The following is a 25,293-nucleotide window of genomic DNA, read 5'->3' on the forward strand; positions in this document are numbered from 1 at the left end:
TAATTTTTCCACGATTAAATTGTTTCTTGTGCTTTACTCAAAGTTGAAAAAGTCACAAAGGCTGAAACTGGTACTAAAATGTTCTTCATGACAAAATTATTTTAGCATTTTCTACCTTGTCCTATTGTCATTTTATATATATATATAATATATATATATATATATATATATATATATATATATATATATATATATATATATATATATATACAGGCGGTGCTCCAGCATGGCCGCAGTCAAATGACTGAAACAAGTAAAAGAGTATATATAAATATATATATATATATACACACACACACGCACACATACACAAAAGTTGAAAGTTATTTCTCATTTAGGTCGTAACGTTATGGTATCGTGCCCCTGAAGTCATTCTACAAGCTCAGTACGCTTCACCTGTTGATTTGTGGAGTTGTGGTTGTATATTTGCAGAACTTTTTAACAGAAGGTAATTATAATTCCTATTTTTTATTTTCAATTATTAAATCTGTTTTTCAAGTTTTGGCACCCGGCAGTTGCCAGGACCCCTGGACTAGTGGTACGTAAAAAGTGCTATCCGAATTGTGGCCGATGCCAGCGTCGCCTCGACTGGCTTCCGTTCCGGTGGCACGTAAAAAGCACCATCCGAATCGTGGCCGATGCCAGTGCCGCCTCGACTGGCTTCCGTGCCGGTGGCACGTAAAATGCACCAATGTGACCGTGGCCGTTGCCAGCCTCTCCTGGCACCTGTGTAGGTAGCACGTAAAAAGCACCCACTACACTCATGGAGTGGTTGGCGTTAGGAAGGGCATCCAGCTGTAGAAACACTGCCAGATCAGACTGGAGCCTGGTGCAGCCTTCTGGCTTCCCAGATCCCCGGTTGAACCGTCCAACCCATGCTAGCATGGAGAACGGACGTTAAATGATGATGATGATGATGATGATTTATTAAAAAAAATTTTCTTTTTAATGTATTTTGGGGACCTTTTGACCTACAGATTTTAAAAATAATTTTTTGTAACTAAACACTTTCAAACTTCGGACACTGGTAGAATGTGTCATATAAAACATGTTTCACTCTTAGCATTTTTGAGAAAAACTTATATTTACCAAGTAATTTCACGTCAAAGTTGTCGTATATCGGTAATTTCAACCAATCAATGATGTGTATTCAGCTGAATAAAATTACTGCCGTTGTTTGTCAACAACAACTCTCAGCGGTGTATTTTACGTTTGTCACTGTTATTTATGACATCGTTCGTATGTTTGCACTGGTTTTAGCTTTAAGGTTTTAGGGTTAGGGTTTTAAGGTTAGGGTGTTCGGGCTAGGGCTTTAGGGTTAGGGTTTTAAAGTTAGGGTTAGGGTTTTTAAGGTAAGGTTTAGGGTTTTAGGGTTAGGGTTTTAAGGTTAAGGTGTTAGGGCTAGGGCTTTAGGGTTAGGGTTTGGGTTTTAGAGTTATGGTTTTAAAGTTAGGGTTAGGGTTTTTACGGTAAGGTTTAGGGTTTTAGGGTTAGGGTTAAGGTTTTAGAGTTAGGGTTGTCATAAATAACAGTTACAAACGAAAACTACACCACCGGAAGTTCTTATTGACAAACAACAGCAGTAATTTTATTCAGCTGAATACACGTCATTGATTGGTTGAAATTTCCGAAATAGGCTTACTTTGACGTGAAATTACTTCGTAGATATAAGTTTTTCTCAAAAATGCTAAGAATAAAACTTGTTTTATATGACGACCCATTCTACCAGTGTCTGAAATTTGAAAGTGTTTAGTTACAAAAAATTATTTTTAAATCTGTACGTCAAAAAAGGTAAAGATCTCCTTTTGGCATTAATACTGCTTCTGTCACTAATAGTTAATTTTTAATAAGCCTGCTGGCTATTTGCATCACCAGTGTTTGAAAAGATGCTGATATTTTATATATTGTAGCAATGAGATTTCACTGGCAAGCGGTGACTGGATGCTTTCCACTTATGATTTCCAGTAGAATGAAATTATGTGATGTGGGAATTCCAGCCCTTATATCAGATGATTCTTGTCTGCTATAATCTGTGTGTGCTCTTATGCACCAAGTGCTTATATGAGTGGATCTCTCGAGGCTAATAATGCAGTATTTAGTGTTCCAATAAGACATCCATGTTAAGTCCGATATAAAGCTTATCTATTAGTATTATTTTGATAGAAACTTTCGTTAATATTAACCTTTTGGTCATCATATTTCTTTAGAAATACACTGCCTTTGTTTCAGTTAATTTTGAAAATAATGAAGAATATATATATATATATATATATAGTTGTCAAACATTTAAACCAAATTTTCTCAAAACAATTTGTCCAACCGTCCCATAGGCCTCCCCTTTGAGAAACACTGATTTAACCTAAATTTGAGACATCAGCAAATGACAGATTTCGACTGATGTACTTCATCATCGTGCATACAAATGCACGTTCCCATGGCTTTATCGATCGCATTCTCACCTGGAATTGATTTTTGTAATTTTTTTAAGACTTATACACGCCCTGATACTGTCAGTATCTACATATCAAATTTGATTAGTTTGATCGGATGGAGGATGCCCAAGATCCTAGAAGACGCACACAGAGACAGACAGAACGGATTTTATATAATAGATATAGTCAAATTTACAGAAAACAAAAGGGTATATCTGAGAGGGCTACCATGAAAAGCAGTGGTCCCTAAGCAGTGCCCTGTGGAACACCGCTCACTATTTGTGTTTTCATTGAGGTGGCTCCATGGCCACTACTGTCTGACTCTGTCTTTCAGAAAGTCATGTAACCACTCTCCAAGTTTTCCAGCTATGCCGAGATCACACAGTTTGTGGCATATGTCACGATCCACTTTATCAAAAGCTTTTGCAAAGTCAAGGTATATTACGTCCTCATTTGAATTGTTGAATAACTGCCTCAACACCCAATCATAATGTTGTAAGTGCTGGGTCAGGCAGCTCCTACCTGGTTGAAAATCATGCTGGGTGTCACTCAGCAAGTCATTTTCCTCAAGGAATGTGATTTGTTTCCCTCTTACTATCTGTTCCATGACTTTGCTGTTGTGTAAAGTCAGAGAGACAGGCCTATAGATTTAGGCATCTGCTCTGCTTCCTCCTTTATGGATTGGGCATATTATTCCCTCCTTCAGTTTGCTTGGCACTCTGCCATTTGCAGGAAAGCTCTGGAAGAGAATCTGCAGTGGTTTCGCCAGGGCACGCTTACATGACTTGAGGAGGCTTGCTAGGTAACCATCAGGACCAGCAGTTGAGTTTGCATCTATCTCATCTATGGCTAGTTGTATATCTTTGCTGATGTCAATGTAATCCATCATAACTGCCTTGCTGGTTATAACTTAGATAACTTAGATATGTTTCGACCAAAGATTAGTCCAGGCCATGGCTAACTTAATAGCACCACCTGATAGGATTATTTGAATCCTGTTTAAGTCAAGTTTTGTTCAAGTAGTGAGTTCTTGTTGGGTGAGTTGTATCCAATTATGGGTGGCTTATCTGGTATTCTTTGAAGGAATCTATCCAGACTCTGTTTAAAGTTGATGGGATCCTTTTCCTCTTTGATCTCTTTTCCTCTTTGAGGGAGCAAAGAAATCCCCTCGTTCATTCACTTGTTTGTGTTCCAACAGGGTGGAAAAGATACTTTTGAACTGGTCATTCAATACCACACTGATCCTGGTTGGACTATCTGTGAGGGAGCCATCCTTTTGGAAGAGGGGTCCTATTTTGCAGTGTACTGAGACTATTTCTTTGGCATAATGAAAGAAGACCTTCGGGTTTGACTTAATGTTTTTTATAACCCAGGCTTCTTTGTCTGCTCTCTCTCCCTCACATAGGATTGTTGCAGGCTTTTTTCAATCTGCATCAGTGTTGTTTTTAGGCAGGACCTTTCACTGCTTGTGGAAGCGATTTGCAACCTCCGTCTGTTGTCTCATGAGGATCTTCCTCTCCCTTGGACATATACAGCAACTCCATCATGGCTCTGTTCCCTTCTGTCTGTTCGCAGTATGGTATATTTTGGTATGTGTACTTCTGCATCCTCTGTATCGTCAATTTAAGGAATCCCTCTTGGTTGTTTCAGGAGCATGAAAAGCACGTCTTTCCACAATGAAACCCGAAGTTTATAACTAGAATTTGTTCCCTTTTGAACTAACACCTTATTAAAAATATTTAAGGTCAAACTCTGTGTATTAAGAAATTCTTTTAATTACTCATTATATTGTCATTCATCACTATTTTTTATTTTCATTTGATTATTTTTTATGTATAATATTTTTTCCAAGCAAAATGGTTTCTGTACAGGATTTCATTCATTTATGTTTTTACAATTTTCATCTTAAAAAATTGAATTGAAGGTGGTCTGTTTGGAAAAGTGGTACAAACACAAGCTGGAGGTTGTCAGTATTGGTTTGACAGTGACCTCGAAGTTTTGGTTTACTTGCCTTCATCAGACTGTCTGATGATGAAGATGAGCAACTTTTTCCTTGTTATACTTAGTAAATATATACTTTACTGAAAAGTATCGAGTAATACTTCACTATTTTGATGTTAATATGTTTTTCCATATAACTAGATATAAAAATATTAATAGTTATCGCCATACTAATAATATTAATATCCAGTAACGCTGCCGTAATCTCCTTTAGAGAGACTTAGTAATTTTAATATTTCTATTATAGATATAAAAACATACATACATACATACGTTGGTATGTATGTATGTATACATGCACACACACAGATTTACCACTACAGTTAACAAACTTGGGCAAGATATACTTGCTAAAACCTATTAATATTTCGAATCTGTCATAGGCTAAATATATTGAACAATGTGTGTGTGTGTGTATATATATATACACACACACACACACGCACAAACACCCTATCTGATAGTTACTTCCCTTAGACCACTAAAATTCTTGCTAACGATTCTGTCAGCTTGCCGCCTTAATAATAATAATAATAATAATAATGATGATGGTGATAGTGGTGGTGCTTCTTCAACTCCTCCCCCTCCCCCTCCCCTCTTCTTCTTCTTCTCCTCCTCCCTCTCCTCTTCTTTTCCTCCCCTCCCCCCCCTCCTTTGGCACAAGGCCTGAGATTTTGGTGGCGGGTGGGGAACTAGTCAATTACATCGACCCCAGTACTTAACTGGTACTTATTTTATCAACCCCAAAAAGATAAAAGGCAAAGGAGGAATTTAAACTCCGAATGTCAAGACAGATGAGATGCTGCTAAGCTAAGCATTTTGTCCGGCATGGAATATGATTCTAGCAAAATCATTAAAATAATATCAATATAATAGGCTTAGGAGTGGCTGTGTGGTAAGTAGCTTGCTAACCAACCACATGGTTCCGGGTTCAGTCCCACTGCGTGGCATCTTGGGCAAGTGTCTTCTGCTATAGCCCCTGGCTGACCAATGCCTTGTGAGTGGATTTAGTAGACGGAAACTGAGAGAAACCTGTTGTATATATGTATATATATATATATGTATGTGTGTGTTTGTGTGTATGTGTTTGTCCCCCTAGCATTGCTTGACAACCGATGCTGGTGAGTTTATGTACCCGTCACTTAGCGGTTCGGCAAAAAGAGACCAATAGAATAAGTACTGGGCTTACAAAAGAATAAGTCCCGGGGTCGAGTTGCTCGATTAAAGGCAGTGCTCCAGCATGGCCGCAGTCAAGTGACTGAAACAAGTAAAAGAGTAAAATAGTAATAATGATTCTGTCAGAATCAGTAAAATAATATGTAAAGAAGAGAAAATGACCATCTGTAGTGGATTGAAAAGAGAACTGAAAATTATATGGAACTTAAAGGAAGTATGTGTAACTCTAATTGGAGTTGGTGTATTTGGAATAGTAACTACCAGTTTCAGATCTTGGTTAGATCAGTTACAGTTTAAAAGTAACTTGGAACTGCTGCAGAAACCTATGCTATCTGGAAGAGTAGGGATCACAAAACAAGTCTTTGAGACCTGAGTGTGTTGGATGTAGCTTGCTATCAAGGAGAAATTATTCTTGTTCAACATTCACACACTGAGATAAATAGAGAATACCAAACGAGTTCCCTATGGATACCGTATTTATTACGAGTGGCGAAAGCGAGTTAGATACGTTTACAAGCCACTCGTTGTAATAAATACGGTATCCATAGGGAATGAGTTTGGTATTTTATTTATTACACACGAATAAACGACCATGTTTTATTAACCCCAAAACTAAATTCTTCACGTTTAGTTGTAACTTATGAATGACAAAAGTAGTGCCGTAACCGTGACCTTGGGTCATCACCATGGATTGACCAATCAGAAGCAGCGCTGTCACCGTGACCTCGGGTCATCACCATGGATTGACCAATCAGAAGCAGCGCTCGCAGTATCTGACATATGTTAGATACCAAAAATATCTCAAAGTGTTCTCACTCACATGTGTGTAATAACTCAGTATTAGTATTAGGAGAGCTGGCAGAAACGTTAGCACGTCGGGCGAAATGCTTAGCGGTATTTCGTCTGCCGTTACGTTGTGAGTTCAAATTCCGCCGAGGTTGACTTTACCTTTCATCCTTTCGGGGTCGATAAATTAAGTACCAGTTACGCACTGGGGGGTCGATGTAATCGACTTAATACCTATGTCTGTCCTTGTTTGTCCCCTCTGTGTTTAGCCCCTTGTGGGTAATAAAGAAATAGGTATTTCGTCTGCTGTTACATTGTGAGTTCAAATTCCGCCAAGGTCGACTTTACCTTTCATCCTTTCGGGGTCGATAAATTAAGTACCAGTTACACACTGGGGTCGATGTAATCGACTTAATACCTATGTCTGTCCTTGTTTGTCCCCTCAATGTTTAGCCCCTTGTGGGTAATAAAGAAATAAGTATTAGTAGTAGTAGTAGTAGTAGTAATAGTTTCTAATGTAATACAAGGTCTGAAATTTGAAGGTGGTGCTAGTTGATTACGTTAACCCCAGTACTTGATTAGTGCTTTATTTTATGAACCTTAGGATTGAACCTGAAAGTACTTGGTTGGAAAGCAATCTTCTTAACCACACAGCCATGTCTGTGCCTACAACTGCCCCCACACATCCATCCACCCACCCACTCCTACCCACTTACCCATACATATAAAATTTGCATGTATGTTAAAAAAAAAAGTCACCAGACCTTCTTCATTTGCGGTTCTTTGTTTATATTGGTGCCTATTTCGTCTGTCGCTACATTCTGAGTTCAAATTTTGCTGAGGTCGACTTTGCCTTTCATCCTTTCAGGGTCGATAAATTAAGTACCAGTTACACACTGGGGTCGATGTAATCAATTAATCCCTCTGTCTGTCCTTGTTTGTCCCCTCTATGTTTAGCCTCTTGTGGGCAATGAAGAAATAAAACTGATACTATTCATGCAGTGTACAAGATCTGTCCATTTGGGGTGGTGTGTTGATGATGATGATGACCTCAATGCTCTTGGCTTTGGCCTGTTCAAGGACTGCAAAGTTGATGACGTAGTCCTTCCCATTTGGTGTTCATAACTGATTGAAGTTTCAGTCGATGAAGTCGTTCCACTGCACAGATGTTCATGTGGTACAAAGTCTACATCTCTCAGCTGTAGATGAAGATGGAAACAACTATGGCTTGATACACCACAAGCTTCGTTTATTGTTTCAGGTTTTTGTTTCCAAAGACAGTGACATGGGCACCTCAAATCCTGTTCTCGATGCTTTTTATGGAGTTACAGTGTGTAGAGAGCAGAGTATGGGAACTGGTCTACTTCTTCCAGTGGTGGGTTAGAGATGGTGAAATTGAAATCAGGAAGGATTGAGTGTGGGGCTGGGTGTGCAGGTACTTTGGTCTTCTGGCTGTTGATTGTTAGACTGAAGTGATTGTATGCATTTTTGAAGTTGTTGACTAATTTCTGCATTTCTTCAGGTAAATGAGTTGGCAAGGTATTGTCATTAGTATACTTACATATTTCTTTACTACCCACAAGGGGCTAAACACAGAGAGGACAAACAAGGACAGGCACACGGATTAAGTCGATTACATCGACCCCCAGTGTGTAACTGGTACTTAATTTATCAACCCCGGAAGGATGAAAGGTAAAGTCAACCTCGGCAGAATTTGAACTTAGAACGTAACGGCAGATGAAATACCGCTAAGCATTTCGTCCGGCATGCTAACGGTTCGGCCAGCTCGCTGCCTTTAGTATACTTACAGCTCAGTGACATGAATTTTGTTAGTCAGTCTTTGTGATCGAAGTCTGGGTGTGGAGGCACATGGCCTAATGGTTAGAGCAGTGGACTCGCGGTTGGGGGATTGTGGTTTCAAATCTCAGACTGGGCGATGTGTGTGTTTATGAGCGAAGCACCTAAGCTCCATGCGGCTCCAGCAGAAGGTAATGGTGAACTTCTGCTGATTCTTTCACCACAACTTTCTCTCACTCTTTCCTCCTGCATCTTGCAGCTCACCTGCGACGGACCAATGTCCCGTCCAGGTGGGGAACATATACGCCACGGAAACCGGGAAACCGGCCCTTATGAGTCATTCATTACTGAAGAAGGAACAAACAAATGGAAGTCTGGACAAATTGTAGAGTCCACCATTGAAATGGTACATGATTCATATGCCTGGGTTGTTTAATGGAATTTTGTGTATCATGGCTTGAAGGGCCCACAAAGATAAAGTTGGGGTGAGTGCATCTCTTTGCTTTAAGCTATTGGTGATTAGGGAATCTGATATGTTGTTTTGATGTGCTATCCATCCCATCATGCCATCATGGATGAGTGGCATAAAATGATTAGGGCAACTGAATTGGTTCTGTACCATCCACGTAGCAGTGTGTGGTATGGTATTGAAAACTTCAGAAATTCATATACATGTATCAAAGAACTACATGACCCTATATGAGCCTCAACAAGTACTTTGAAGACTGCCGGAGCACCCTAACCCACTGGAGGGAACACGTCAGGAATCTCCTAAATAGGAACTCCATTGTAGCAGAAATTTTTTTTAACAATACTTCAATATCTTCCTCAACCATGGATGTTGAGCCCTCCATCTTTTTGCGAATTCAGTGACTCTGTCAAATAGATGAAACCAAAGAGGTAAGAAAAACAAAACAAAACAAAAAAAAAAGCAGCAAAAAATGGATATTTGAGTTAATTCTCTTAGATCTGTTTCTAGGCGTGGCAGTGATCCTTCTATATGTGTGTATGGACAACCTAAAGCCTAGAAGTAGCACTGAATTATCTCCCTTGACATACACTGTTCTGTAATCAATGTATCCAGCCAGGAATAAACTATATGATTAAAACTACTGCGAGCTTGCAGAATCGATAGCACACCGGGCGAAATGCGTAGCCATATTTCGTCTGCTGTTACGTTCTGAGTTCAAATTCTGCCGAGGTCGACTTTGCCTTTCATCCTTTCGGGGTCGATAAATTAAGTACCAGTTACGCACTGGGATCGATATAATCGACTTAATCCCTTTGTCTGTCCTTGTTTGTCCCCTCTGTGTTTAGTCCCTTGTGGATAGTAAAGAAATATATATGATTAAAACTACTCATAATTTGTTTCCTGCTGCTGACCTGTTTGAAGAATATCTCAAGAGAAAGGATATGAGACTTTGAACAATGGGATGCTGTAAACTGGAACTATAATCTCACATATTAGACACTCACTCAATTTGGATACTGAGGTTTTTTGGGGTGGGGGTGGGGTGGGGGTGTCGGGTATTATTACATAAACCTACTTACAAGCACAATCAATTAACTACACACACACACACACACACAAACACACACACACACACACACATCTATGTTTTAAAAGGAGCTCATGACAAAATTAATTAAAAAACAAAATTTGAAGCACAAATGAAGCAGTTTTGATCTGGCCAGTAGCTTAACTGGTTGCTAAATCTGGATTAGGGCATATACCATTCAAAGAAGAAGGAAAAAAAAGGGGGGGCGGAATCTCTGGAATGGTATGTGAAGATGAAGTATATTGTACCAGTTTGGAATTGAATTTCAAGACAGTGGATGTTGTTAAGCAGGTATGTTTTGTGGTATTTGTTTTATTATTCAATGATTGATTAAAAGGTAAAAAAAAAAAAAAAAATTAAAAAAGGTGAGGAAATTGATTCCACCAAGAATATCTTCATTTTCTTCAAACACCAGAGAAAGAAACATTTGATGAGAAATGTTAAATGTTTTTTTTTTTTTTTTTTCTTCTTAGTTTTCTTACATAAAGATGTCTGCTAAATTAAAAACAAACAAACATTATTTATTGCATTATTCAGGCCTTTATTCTGTGGACAGTCAGAAATTCACCAGTTAGCAAAAATATTTGAGTGAGTAAAATTCTTACTTTATTAAACTGTGAAATGAAATCATCTGGTATTTACCTTTAATTAACAAGTTTTATTCAGTACACTTCTGAAATAATGGTATTCAGAATATTTAAGAAAATAGCTAATATTGCTTTTGAAAACTGTTGACAATGCACCATATTTATGCCTTCTTTTGCAATGTTAAAAATACCATTTTTTATATATTTCATCAAAAATTGCTTCCTACAGTTAATAAAATGGTATTCTCTACATGTTTCTACTGCTTATTTACTGTACTGTTCATTACATTACATGAGCAATGACCCCCAAGAAATCTTGTTAGACTTTAGAAAACTTGTAATAACAGCATCTCAAATCTCCAAGGTTACTATTATTTATAGTGGTAAGTAGCTTGATAACCAACCACATGGTTCCGGGTTCAGTCCCACTACGTGGCATCTTGGGCAAGTGTCTTCTGCTATAGCCCCGGGCCGACCAATGCCTTGTGAGTGGATTTGGTAGACGGAAACTGAAAGAAGCCTGTTGTATATATGTATATATATATATATAAGTGTGTGTATATGTTTGTGTGTCTGTGTTTGTCCCCCCTAGCATTGCTTGACAACCGATGCTGGTGTGTTTACGTCCCCGTAACTTAGTGGTTCGGCAAAAGAGAGCGATAGAATAAGTCCCGGGGTCGATTTGCTCGACTAAAGGTGGTGCTCCAGCATGACTGAAACAAGTAAAAGAGTAAAAGAGTAAATCCAAAAACGAAATATTATTTAAGAATTTACTGTATAAGTACATTGACATAGGAATTACTATTGTATTCTGTTGTTAGGTTATTTAATTTTGGTGCTTTAGGATAGAAACTAGTGTTCAAAACCTATTTTCTTAGAGTAGGAAACGGTAATTTATTGGCAGAGTGTTAATGCAGTTAATTTTGTATCTGAAGACAGCAGTGGATACACACTGACTCTTTGTGTGTTTCATAGAAATTATGGAGTAGGACATTGTGAATATGGTTGGATATGAAAAGAAGCATGAAGTGGAATTGGTAGTTTTTACAGAGAAGGATGGTATGATGCATTAGTAAGCTATGGGTTTGCAGTTGTTGATATGGGGCATATTTGCAAATTATGCATATTATCTTTACTTATGATATTTCTGTTTTGTCAAGTACATTCTGAACGCCTTACTTCCCTGGGCATGGACACATTGAAACTCCGACGTCTGGCAGCTGACTTGACAGACACCCATAAAATTATCAACCATCGTACAAACAACAACTCTGAGCACCTTTTCAAACTCCACCTGTCTAACACCCGTGGACATATTTACAAAGTCAGAAAACAGCACAGCTCCCATGACTTCAGGAAACATTTTTTCACGCTGAGAGTTGCTGAAGCATGGAACAAACTGCCGGCATCAGTTGTTAGTTGTCGGAACACTGCATCCTTCAAAACTTCCATGCTTTCTGAGATTTGCCAACACTACACCTGATTTTCTCCCCTCCATACACACACAAGCATGTATCTGACTCATGCATTGTTCGCTTTCCAGACATTTGTACATTACTGCATATACTCTATACGCACTTTCTGACAAGTTGTGGTGCACCTGAGCACTGTATACAATAATTTCATTATATTATTATTATATTATTTGTTAAAGTGATGTTCCAAATATGAAATCAGTATTTTCTGTGAGATATATTTGTATGGGTAAATGTGAAGTACTTTTGAGCTAAATTGATTTTAACCGACAACAAATGATTTTAACCGACAACAGCTTGAAGTTTTAGAACCAAAATATGAACATTTACTGAAATGCTAAGTAACAGTTACTTGAGGACTAACTAACTATAAGTCACTAATTAAATAGAACTTAGTCAATTACTTTATAGCTCGTTAGTTTTTAATTAGTTTTTAATAATGAATAATATTTTGTAAGCAAGAAGTTATTTTATATTAATTCTCTTTTGTGAGTGAGATCCCTGGCTTAAAATAGCATATCCCACTTTGCTGTTTAGAAATATATATTTCTTTACTACCCACAAGGGGCTAAATATAGAGGGGACAAACAAGGACAGACAAATGGATTGTCGATTACATCGACCCCAGTGCGAAACTGGTACTTTATTTATCGACCCCGAAAGGATGAAAGGCAAAGTCTACCTCGGCGGAATTTGAACTCAGAACGTAATGCCAGACGAAATACCGCTAAGCATTTCGCCTGGCGCGCTAACGTTTCTGCCAGCTTGCCGCCTTTAGAAATATAGCTTACTATTGTAAACATTAGGAACAGGAGTGAACAAGTAGAACTTACAGCTGTGAACAGTAGGAATGTAATTATACCCTGAGCTCAAATCTTCCCATGGCCTTAGGAAAAAAACTACATAAGCATATCTCCTATTAAACAACTATTACAAAACAAAGTTTTCAGAGGTACTGCATCCTGCATTAGATTTATCAAAGTTGATTATGTTTTTGACAATTTTCTTTAAATTCTAGATATCACTGTTGCTAAATTAACATGTTTTTGTTATGGTTTAAAAACGACACCTTTAATTGTTAAAGGTATTGTTTTTAAAGGTATTGTTTTTAAAATGTAACCCCATCATTCTATGTATGGAAGTAGCATTTTATGATGTTTCAGTTGTTAAAGATTTCACATTCAATATTGTGTTCTTAAGAGTTTACGAGTAGGAGTGGCTGTGTGGTAAGTAGCCTGCTTCCCAACCACACGGTTCCGGGTTCAGTCCCACTGCGTGGCACCTTGGGCAAGTGTCTTCTACTATAGCCTCGGGCCGACCAAAGCCTTGTGAGTGGATTTGGTAGACGGAACTGAAAGAAGCCTGTCGTATATATGTGTGTTTGTGTGTCTGTGTTTGTCCCCCCAACATCGCTTGACAACCGATGCTGGTATGTTTACGTCCCCGTTACTTAGCGATTCGGCAAAAGAGACTAATAGAATAAGTACTAGGCTTACAAAGAATAAGACCTGGGTTGATTTGCTTGACTAAAAGGCGGTGCTCCAGCATGGCCGCAGTCAAATGACTGAGACAAGTAAAAGAGAGTTGTTATGTCTATATGAACTTTGTATAGTAACCTTAGCAACATTATGTTCATGTAATTTTTATTACATGTTAAAATTAGGGTAGTGTTAGATTTACAAAAGCCTTTCAAACAGACACTATTTGTTATTCTGACATTCCAATTTTGTTTCCAGTTAATGTATCATCAAAACAATTTTGAGCTAAGAAGAACATTTCAATGCAATTATGGACAAGAGATTAGGGAAATAGACCAGGCCAGTGTGAAAGTGAATGAAAGAAAGGAAATATTAACCCTTTTGTTACCAACCCGGCTGAAACCGGCTCTGGCTCTTTAGTCTAAATGTCTTGTTTTCATAAGTTTTGAATTAAAATCTTCCACAAAACCTTCGTCACAATTTATGTTTCTGACACTAGCTGAATGATAACTAAGTTATTTTACTAAATTCTTTATTACATTTAACGTAATTGAAAGAAACACAGAACATCTCAAAATAAATACAGTAACAAAAGGGTTAATCATGAGTTATAACTGAAAGATAACACTCAGCAAACAAAGGCTGGAAAATTCATAGAATGTGGTTTTGACCATTCAGCATTACTTGGTCAAATGTAATGCTTATTTAGCCATCATTTTGAATTAATCATGTATTATCTCATAGCTTTGAGATTTCAATGCTGTAATTGTTTATTTTTAGAATGACGTTGTAGGGTAGGTGTAAAAGACTGGATCTGGCTGATGAAGGAGGTAGAATATTTAGGCTGGATATGGCCAGTTTAAATGCTAAATGGTTAAATAGAAATGACCATCTTGATAGAAAGTTAAAGAAAAAGAGTAATCTTTAAGATAATAAAAATAGAGCTATATAACTATAATGAGTGTTAATGTAAGTATGATGGGTAAATTGATTGTAAACGTCTTGAAGTGATTTAGTGGTACCTAGTGTGTGTGTTCTGAGTTCAAATACCATCAAGGATAGGTTTTATCAGGAGTGGTTGTGTGGTAAGTAGCTTGCTTACCAACCAAATGGTTATGAGTTCAGTCCCACTGCATGGCACCTTGGGCAAGTGTCTTCTACTATAACCTCGGGCCAACCAAAGCCTTGTGAGTGGATTTGGTAGACGGAAAGTGAAAGAAGCCCATCGTATATATGTATATGTGTGTGTGTATATATGTTTGTGTGTGTGTGTTTGTCCCCCCAATATCGCTTGACAACCAATACTGGTGTGTTTATGTCCCCATAACTTAGTGGTTCGGCAAAAGAGACCAATAGAATAAGTACCAGGCTTACAAAAATAAGTCCTGGGGTCGATTTGCTTGACTTAAATGCGGTGCTCCAGCATGGCCACAGTCAAGTAAAAGAATAAAAGAATCAAGAATGTTAAAGCTCAAATGCTCTGAGGTAAGATTCTGGATAATTTACCTCATGATTATGAGTTCAAACCTCCCTAAAACTATTGATTTTTATGCCTAGGCTGGTTTCAGTTTGTCTAGCTGACAAAATCCACTCCTTCATAGTCGAGTGGTTAGTAATAATAGAGCATGAAGGGTAAAGATTATTGTTTAGGTAATATGAAAGTGCTCAAATTGTGATAAGCTTCGCCTTCATTGCAAGCATAGAAACTGAAATCTCTATCTCTATATATATAAACGGCAAAATGTCTGCGTGCGTGTCCTTTATACAAATCCACAATTTTTCAGTTAGAGGGCTCGCACTTTCTATGGTCATTCAAAACCGTCCAAGGGTGGTTGTGCATATCTTTACATTTCCCCAGGCACCCTGCAAAGCCATTAAAAAATCAATAGAAGTGACTTTTTTGTGAATTTTCTATCCAAAACCCAATCAAAATGCCCGAAATGTGATACGCCAATTGAATGCCAGCTAAGTGTATGTGATTGGTCTGAGATTTGGACAGTATTCGCGTGTTGTGTGTGTCCTTTATACAAATCCCCAATTTTTCAGTTAGAGGGCTCGCACTTTCTATGGTCATTCAAAACCATCCAAGGGTGGTTGTGCACATATTTACATTTCCCCAGTCACCCTGCAAAGCCATTAAAAAATCAATAGAAGTGACTTTTTTGTGAATTTTCTATCCAAAACCCAATCAAAATGGCCGAAACGTGATACGCCAATTGAATGCCAGCTAAGTGTATGTGATTGGTCTGAGATTTGGACAGTACTCGCGTGTATGTGTACATGCACGCAGCTGTATATGCATGCACAGGTCATAGTGCAACGCCGGGTCATAGTGCTAGTGTAAAATAAAATGTACAAGGTTCAAATGAATGAATAGATTATAACCAGCAATACTTATGGAATTAGTTTTCTATTTAAAATAGAAAATAGTTTTTATTTTTGCAGACAACTGAAGATTTTTTTATCCTACTTTTGAAAAAAAAAATTTATTCTTTTATATCTATTCCTTCTCAATTCATGGATTACCACTATTACAACTATTATATCTACTCCTTCAGAATTCTTGGATTACCATCCAAGGAAGAATGGCCAGAAAATGCAGTTTTACTATGGAGTTCATTTACTCCTCAACTGAAAAAACCTTTAGAAGAATGTGTTCGTGAAATAGGACCTCTTGCCAAGGAATTATTAACGGTGAGTTTTACTTACAAATACATAAATTTACCAGTTGGTTGGTAATTGAACGGTTAATAGAAAGATCAATGGCTCATCTCCAGTGGTTGTACTGTATTCATGGGTAAATCTAAAAAATACCAAAACTAACATGATTTAAGGCGCAGGAGTGGCTGTGTGGTAAGTAGCTTGTTAACCAACCACATGGTTCCGGGTTCAGTCCCACTGCGTGGCATCTTGGGCAAGTGTCTTCTGCTATAGCCCCGGGCCGACCAATGCCTTGTGAGTGGATTTGGTAGACAGAAACTGAAAGAAGCCTGTCGTATATATGTATATATATATATATAAGTGTGTGTGTATATGTTTGTGTGTCTGTGTTTGTCCCCCTAGCATTGCTTGACAACCGATGCTGGTGTGTTTACATCCCCATCACTTAGCGGTTCGGCAAAAGAGACCGATAGAATAAGTACTGGGCTTACAAAGATTAAGTCCCGGGGTCGAGTTGCTCGACTAAAGGCGGTGCTCCAGCATGGCCGCAGTCAAATGACTGAAATGTGTAAAAGAGTAAGAGTAAGCTGAAAAAAAAAATGAAATGATAAAAAGTTTTACAGGGAGATTACTCCTGCGCATTTTAGTGTATTTAATTGTTTTGGTGAGAAAGAAACTTGACAATCGAATTATTTAAACAATTGCATTGGTAAGAAAGTAAAGAATATATGAAAGTCAGCATCCAGCGGGTTACAATACACATATCCATTTTGACATATACCTTCATGCACATATATTTCATAAGGCGGCGAGCTGGCAGAAACGTTAGCGTGCTGGGCGAAATGCGTAGCCGTATTTTGTCTGCCGCTACGTTCTGAGTTCAAATTCCGCCGAGATCGACTTTGCCTTTCATCCTTTTGGGGTCGATAAATTAAGTACCAGTTACGCACTGGGGTCGTTGTAATCGACTTAATTCGTTTGTCTGTCCTTGTTTGTCCCCTCTATGTTTAGCCCCTTGTGGGTAATAAAGAAACATATATTTCATAAGTTCAAATCCTACCTGGGTTCTTAAACTTTTTTTCCATTTTAGTTTGATAAAATGAATAACAATCAGTGTAATGAAAACTATATCCTAAAAGAATCTATCTCACCATAGTCACAGTTCCATAAAAGAATTCTGGTTAAGAAGTTTGCTTTGCATTTGTGGTTTTGATCTTGATTTTAATGCACTGTAGATATCTGATCTGGCAGTGTTTCTACGGCTGGATGCCCTTCCTAACGCCAACCACTCCGTGAGTGTAGTGGGTGCTTTTTACGTGCCACCCGCACAGGTGCCAGACGGGGCTGGCAGACGGCCACGGACTGATGGTGCTTTTTATGTGCCACCGGCACAGGGGCCAGGCAAGGCTGGAAACGGTCATGATCGGATGGTGCTTTTTACGTGCCAAACACTATTTCATTTTATGGCTAACCATAAAATAGTACTTGAATACTGGAGGTAGAGTAATATGCTTTATTAAAACTACAAAAACATCACAAAAACTGTTACTCAGAGTTTCATACTCCTGTTTATCAGGCAGTTGTATTCCAGATGGAAATGTATCACCAGTATCAAAGCATAAAAAGCATTCTAAACACTTTGAAATCACTAAAGCACCTGAATTTATCCAGCAAGTTCAACAGTCCATTGACTACAATCCCAGAAAGTCCATGAGGTCAATTGAAAAAGATCTCCATGTGTCAAGAGGAACAGTCAGAAATGTCCACAAAGACATCAGATATAAGTCTTATAGGATGAGGAAAGGTCAGTTTGTCAGAAAAAGCAAAAGAAAATGACTACATCAGATCTAAAAGGCTCTTAAACAAACTGAAAAAATCTATCAGAAGATTTGATTTGGTTTTTCTCAAATGAGAAAAACTTCAACCAAAATCAAAAAGTTAACAGAAGAAATGACAGATGGTAATGTGCAGACCCTTCTGAAGTTCAAAGTGTTTTGCATACAAAATTTCCTGCAACTGTCGTGATTTTAGGTGTTGTCAGCAATGAAGGACATGTGATGCTTCCTTACTTCTTTCTGCAAGGCCTTAGAGTTAACTCTGCCACCTACATTGAGATCCTGAAAATAATTAAGTCCTGGATAGACAGTATATGCAATGGAAGGTCATATGTGTTTCAGTAAGACTCTGCAATATCACACATGGCTCTAGTAACATAGGAATGGATGGCTCAAAATTTTCATGATTACATGACCCCTAACATTTGGCCTCCTAATTCCCTAGATCCATTGGACTATTACATGTGGAGAGGTCAATGAACATGCCCATAACACCAAAGATTCTTTGAAAGCTGCCATGGTCAGAGTAATGTCCAAAATGAACCTGGACCACTTGATTTGAGCATGTAGATGATTTAGATCTCATATAGAAGCAGTTGTTGAAGCTGAAAGGGGCTTTATTGAATAACATTATAGAAAAGACGGTTTATTTTTATCTTTATAGCATTTTTGGTAAAGCTGTCTGTTATTATATATCTGTCTTTTCGAGTGAGGTCGTTACCAGTGCTGCTGGACTGGCTCCTGTGCAGGTGGTATGTAAAAAACACTATTTGAGCGTGGCCGTTGCCAGTACCGCCTGACTGGCCCTCGTGTCGGTGGTATGTAAAAGCACCCACTACACTCTCGGAGTGGTTGGCGTTCTCTGGTTGTGTTGATTCCTCTTTATAGTATGTCTGGTTGTTAAGTATCTCCAGTATCTTTTTCTACGTGTCACCTGTACAGGAGTCGGTCCAGTGGCACTGGCAATGACCTCGCTAAAATGTTGTTTTTCATGTGCCACCGGCACAAGTGCCAGTAAGGTGACGCTGGTAACGATCACGCTCGAATGGTGCTTTTTACATGCCACTGGCACGGGGGCCAGTCAGTGGCCCTGGAAACGATCATTCTTGGATGGTGCTCTTAGCACTCCACTAGCACGGATGCCAGTCCTGCAGTGCTGTCATCGAATTTGATTTCAATTTCACTTGTCTCAAAAGGTCTTCGCAAGCAGAGTTAAGTGTCCAATGAAGGAAAAGTATGCATAAGTGGGCTGGTTACACCCCTGGCATAGGCCACAGATTATGGTCTCACTGCTTATTTAAATGGCAGATATATTCAACTTAAGTAAAGGTTGCAGCATATGTACGGGATATTTTTTCTTTTTTGTTTATGCGAAAAATTGAAAAATAGGAGTGTATATTTATTAGATGAGTGCTGTGTATTAAGTCTATAAAATTCTACATAAAGTGTATAAAGTGTAGTGGCTGTGTGGTAAGTAGCTTGCTAACCAACCACATGGTTCCGGGTTCAGTCCCACTGCGTGGCATCTTGGGCAAGTGTCCTGCTATAGCCCCGGGCCGACCAATGCCTTGTGAGTGGATTTGGTAGACGGAAACTGAAAGAAGCCCGTCGTATATATGTATATATAAGTGTGTGTGTATATGTTTGTGTGTCTGTGTTTGTCCCCCTAGAATTGTTTGACAACCGATGCTGGTGTGTTTACGTCCCCGTCACTTAGCGGTTCGGCAAAAGAGACCGATGGAATAAGTACTGGGCTTACAAAGAATAAGTCCCGGGGTCGATTTGCTCGACTAAAAGGCGGTGCTCCAGCATGGCCGCAGTCAAATGACTGAAACAAGTAAAAGAATAAAAGAGCATATAAAGTGCATATTCCAATTTCTTTCACTTTTCAGTGAGTGGTAGATGAGCGACTATCTTTTGATACAGACACAACACAGACTACGCTTTCAGGCTTTTTGGAGATAAAGTTTTCAGAAATAACCCAATAAGTTTACCATTAATTCCGTGAAATATTCACAGGTCCTGCTAGCATTAAATAAAGATTTCTAACAACACAATTGCTGCAAACTTAAACTGCATTCAGCTGCTTTAATTATATGTATTTGTATTTATGTGTGTGTGTGTGTGTGTGTGTGTGTGTGTGTGTGTGTGTGTGTAAATGTATACATTTATACCTGTGTATGTATGTGTGTTTGTGTGCGTGCACGCACACATGCATGTGTATATGTGTGTGTTTGTATACATTCATGTGTATGTATGCATGTATTTGTCTCTATGTATTTTGAGTGAGTGTATGAAATTATAAGAAATAATATATCTTTGTGTGTGTGTGTGTGCGTGTATGTGTGTCTTCCTTTTTTTTCCGAATGTATATTTACATTTCAAATGTTCCCAATGCCTTTTCTCTTTGCAGGGGCTGCTTACCATTAATCCTAAAGACAGACTAAGTGCCAAACGTGCCTTAAACTATGCATACTTTCATCAAACTCCCTCCCACACAACCACAGAAAACTCCAATGCAAACCACGCAATGAATTCAAGTAACTCAACTAAAAATAATACAAACAGCTTTAATGTTTCTAGTAATTTGACAACTGCAACATCAATTTCAAATCTACAAACTCCTAGTAATTCTATTACTGCTACACCGGGACCATCACAAAAACATTCACTTGTAAGCACAACACCTGTAACGACAACTCCCAAACCAGCAGATAATTTCGGCAGGTAACTATGCACTTGAAAATTTTGTTTCCAGAATTCCAACTTTCAGGATCAAAGCACTTGATTTAATGTATGTATGTGTGTATGTGTGTGTATATATATCTATATATATACGCCTGTGTCATCCTTGTTTTTAACCGTTACTGTCTTCAAAAAAGTTTTTTTTTCGTTTCATGTTCGTCTCTGTTGCGTTGCATTCTTTCCTTCTGGGGCTGGCCGATTCAGAGCAGATCTCAGAATTAAACAGCTGAAATTTGCAATGATGAATTGGTTTCTGACTGAAGAATGAAGGCTTTGAATGACCCGTCTGTTTTTTATGTTTGTCCCTTTGTGTATTTCACGTTATTTATATTTATATATGTAAAGGCTTATTCTATATATATATATATATATATATATATATATATATGTATTATATAGAGGGCATTACTATACATAAATGCCACATGCTAGGAGGGACTTTTAAAGTCAAAACTACCAAAATAAATAAACACATCGTACCGAATGCAAGTCTCGAAGCAAGTCACTTAAAAACAGAATTTAGCTGCATATCACCGTGATTTCATAATTAGTGCAGTAATGCACTTTTTAATCCTCAGTGCAAGAATAATTCAAGATATGTAACGAATGAACAAAATCAACATACCTGACGAACAACCAATGTATCCAGGCCGATGCCAGACTCCCCTGGTACCTGTGCCGGTGGCATGTAAAAAGCACCCGCTACACCCATGGAGTGGTTGGCGTTAGGAAGGGCATCCAGCTGTAGAAACACTGCCAGATCAGACTGGAGCCTGGTGCAGCCCCTGGCTTCCCAGACCCCAGTTAAACCGTCCAACCCGTGCTAGCGCGGAAAACAGACGTTAAACGATGATGATGATGATGATGATGTAGCATATAGAAATGTTCAAAAAAATTGGTGGATTTTTTTCTCTTATGAGGTTTTTCAAGCTAACTACTTGATAAATTCTTATAAAGATTTTATCCTGTTTTTAAATTGTAAATTTAACTGGAGTATATTCAGTACTGAATTTTTATTCTGAATAAGCATGTTGTTACCGAAATGCAATTTAAAAAAGCCCACCATTTACATAGAAGTGTAAAGGGTGAACATTTCTATATGCTACGTTGGATACATTGGTTGTTCGTCTGGTATGTTGATTTTGTTCATTCGTTATAAATCTTGAATTATTCTTGCACTGAGGATTAAAAAGTGCATTACTGCATTAATTATGAAATCATGGTGATATGCAGCTAAATTCTGTTTGTTAAATGACTTGCTTTGAGAGTTGCATTCGGTACAATGTGTTTATTTATTTTGGTAGTTTTGACTTTAAGAGTCCCTCCTAGCGTGTAGCATTTATGTATAGTAATGCCCTCTATATAATATAAATAAATATATTTAAGTGAAAAAATTGCTGAATTTTTTCTCTTATGAGGTTTTTCACGCTAACTACTTGATAAATTCTTATAAAGATTTTATCCTATTTTTAAATTGTATATGTATGTATGTATGTATGTATGTATGTATGTATGTATGTATGTATGTATGTATGTATGTATGTATGTATGTATGTATGTATGTATGTATATGCTTATGTATGTGCGTGTGTGTGTGTGTGTGTGTGTGTGTATGTATGTATGTATGTATGTATGTATGTATGTATGTATGTATGTATGTATGTGCTTATGTATGTGCGTGTGTGTGTGTGTGTGTGTGTATTATATCAATATATATGATATGTTATGTGTGCTGTGTCTGAAGATGTTGAATTTGTTCCATTGTATTAGATTTTCTGTCTAAATCATTCTACATGAGCCAGAGATGTTCTGTTTATTTTTTGTATTTGTCTCATAATATTTATTGAAACAGTGTAAAGTTTTCTAAATTATCCAACAACTTCCTTGCTGTAACAGTATCTCTTGTTAGTTAATCTGTTTGTCTTTTGAATTTGAACTTTCATCCTACTTCCTTAATACTTAAGACACTATATTACATAAAGTCATGCTGATTAAGGGGAGATTAAACAAAAGGAGTGGGAATGACAGATATGCAGGGTAGAACCTTCCGTTTCGCGACCGTTGCCAGCACCGCCCCGTTTCGTGTCCGTTGCCAGCCTCGCCTGGCCCTTGTGCCGGTGGCACATAAAAAGCACCATCCGTTCGTGGCCGTTTGCCAGCTCTGTCTGGCACCTGTGCGGGTGGCACGTAAAAAGCACCCACTACACTCACGGAGTGGTTGGCGTTAGGAAGGGCATCCAGCCGTAGTAACACTGCCAGATTTGACTGGGCCTGCTGAAGCCTTCTGGCTTCACAGACCCCAGTAGAACCGTCCAACCCATGCTAGCATGGAAAACGGACGCTAAACGATGATGATGATGATGATGATGATGAACTGTCAAGAAATAATTTGTTCTGAGGTCATTGGTATTTTAATCAAAATGAAACTAAATCAATCTCTCTCTCTCTCTCATGCACACACACACACAAATATTAAACTCTTGTTTTCAAAGTATTATCGCTCATATAACATTTATGAATTTTGTATATTTTTTTCTTTCTTTTTATTCTGTTTTTCCATGCTTGCTCTACCAGAAACTAACCCTTCTTTCTTTTTCCAAGAAAAGGATAACACATTGCACGTAATACCATCCGTTCGTGACCGTTGCCAGCCTCGCCTGGCCCCCGTGCCGGTGGCACGTAAAAGCACCATCCGTTCGTGGCCGTTGCCAGCCTCGCCTGGCCCCCATGCCGGTGGCACGTAAAAGCACCATCCGATCGTGGCCGTTGCCAGCCTCGCCTGGCCCACGTGCCGGTGGCACGTAATAAGCACCATCCGTCCGTGGCCGTTTGCCAGCTCCATCTGGCACCTGTGCGGGTGGCACGTAAAAAGCACCCACTACACTAACGGTATAGTTGGCGTTAGGAAAGGCATCCAGCCATAGAAACACTGCCAGATCAGACTGGGCCTGGTGCAGCCTTCTGGCTTCACAGACCCCAGTTGAACCGTCCAACCCATGCTAGCATGGAGAACGGACGTTAAACGATGGTGATGATGACGATGATGTACTTGTGTATATAGATATTCATATGTATGAATGTATGTGTGTGGTGTTTATGTGTGTGTGTGTGCATATGTGTATATGGCTGTGTGGTAAGAAGTTTGCTTCCCAACCACATGGTTGTGGGTTCAGTCCCACTGTGACACATTATGTGTTGTCTACTATAGTCCCAGGGAAACCAAAGCCTTGTAACTAGATTTGAGACTAGATGCAAAGTGAAAAAAGCCCATTGTATGTATCATCATCATCATCATCATCATCGTTTAGCGTCCGTGATGATGATACATACAATGGGCTTTTTTCACTTTGCATCTAGTCTCAAAAAGTTAATCCAAACAGAAAGCACAAAAAAACACAACAACGCGAGGACGTGGAACAAATAAAGTATTATTGGACGCTCAGGAAAGAAGGAAAGAAGGAGGGCTTAACGTTTCAAGCGGAGCTCTTCGTCGGAAACATAGGAGAAGGAAAGATCCAGAGAAGGGAAGACAGAGGAAAAAAAATCGCCAACGGTACACACGAGGTCGTGTGTGTGTGTGTGTGTGTGTTCGTGTGTTTATGCTTGTGTGTGTATTTTTGCCTGTTTGTCCACCGCATCTGCTTGACAACCTCTGTTGGTTTGTTTTTCTCCCTGTAACTTAGCAGATCAGTAAAAAGAAACTGCTAGAATAAGTACCAGGCTGAAAACATAATGCTGCGATTGATTCATTCAACTTGCAACTACAAGGTGGCGCTTCAGCTTGGATGCAGTTCAATGAACTGAAACAAAGGATCAATGTGCGTGTGCATATATATATGTATATATATATATATATATATAATATATATAATATATGTATATAATATGTATGTATATATATGTATGTTAGATATATGGTATGTATATATATGTATGTATATATATATATGTATGTATCTATATGTCTGTATATATATATGTGGATGTATATATATATATGTAGTATATATAATATATGTATGTATATATATATATGTATGTATATATATATATATATATGTTTATATATATATATGTTTATATATATATATGTTTATATATATATATATGTATTATATATATATATGTTTATATATATATATATATGTTTATATATGATTGATTGATTGATTGATTCTAGTTTCAGCTTATGAGCTTGTGGCCATGCTGGGGCACCGCCATTTGGTGTTGCTACTTGGTTCACTTCATGGAGGCTTTCTAGCAACTGCTATTTGGTGTGCATGAGAGAGTTCGATGCAGCTGCCCTCATCTGCCCCTCCTGCCGTGAAGTTGGTTCATCTGGACACCTGACAGGAAGAGATCCAGCTTCATTTTAAAGACATCTGTATCCACCCCATGCAGGTGGATACGTATATATATATATATATATATGTATATATATTATATATATATATGTATATTATATATATATAGTATATATATATATATATGTATATATATATATATATATGTATATATATGTATATATGTATATATATATATATATGTATATATATATATATAATATATATTATATATTGTATATATATGTTATGTTATATATGTATGTATATATATGTATGTATATATATTATGTATATATATATATGTATGTATATATATGTATGTATATATATATATGTATGTATATATAATATGTATGTATATATATATATGTATGTATATATATATATGTATGTATATATATATATATTATGTTTA

The 25,293-nt window shown here is 37.9% G+C and overlaps 1 protein-coding gene across 3 annotated transcripts in view; it reads left to right on the forward strand.

Annotated features, from left to right (window-relative positions):
• Positions 1 to 25,293, forward strand: part of LOC115211030 (cyclin-dependent kinase 4-like) — a 142,312-nt gene that overhangs the window by 75,920 nt on the left and 41,099 nt on the right. For all 3 annotated transcript variants that reach the window (XM_036502557.1, XM_029779881.2, XM_036502558.1), the window contains exons 5-8: positions 339 to 448; positions 10,289 to 10,339; positions 15,850 to 15,985; positions 20,201 to 20,514. In XM_036502557.1, coding sequence (XP_036358450.1) covers positions 339 to 448; positions 10,289 to 10,339; positions 15,850 to 15,985; positions 20,201 to 20,514 — 611 coding nt within the window. The remainder of the gene's footprint in view (positions 1 to 338; positions 449 to 10,288; positions 10,340 to 15,849; positions 15,986 to 20,200; positions 20,515 to 25,293) is intronic.

This window comes from Octopus sinensis, linkage group LG4, assembly GCF_006345805.1.
Source record: "Octopus sinensis linkage group LG4, ASM634580v1, whole genome shotgun sequence".
Taxonomy (NCBI): Eukaryota; Metazoa; Mollusca; class Cephalopoda; order Octopoda; family Octopodidae; genus Octopus; species Octopus sinensis.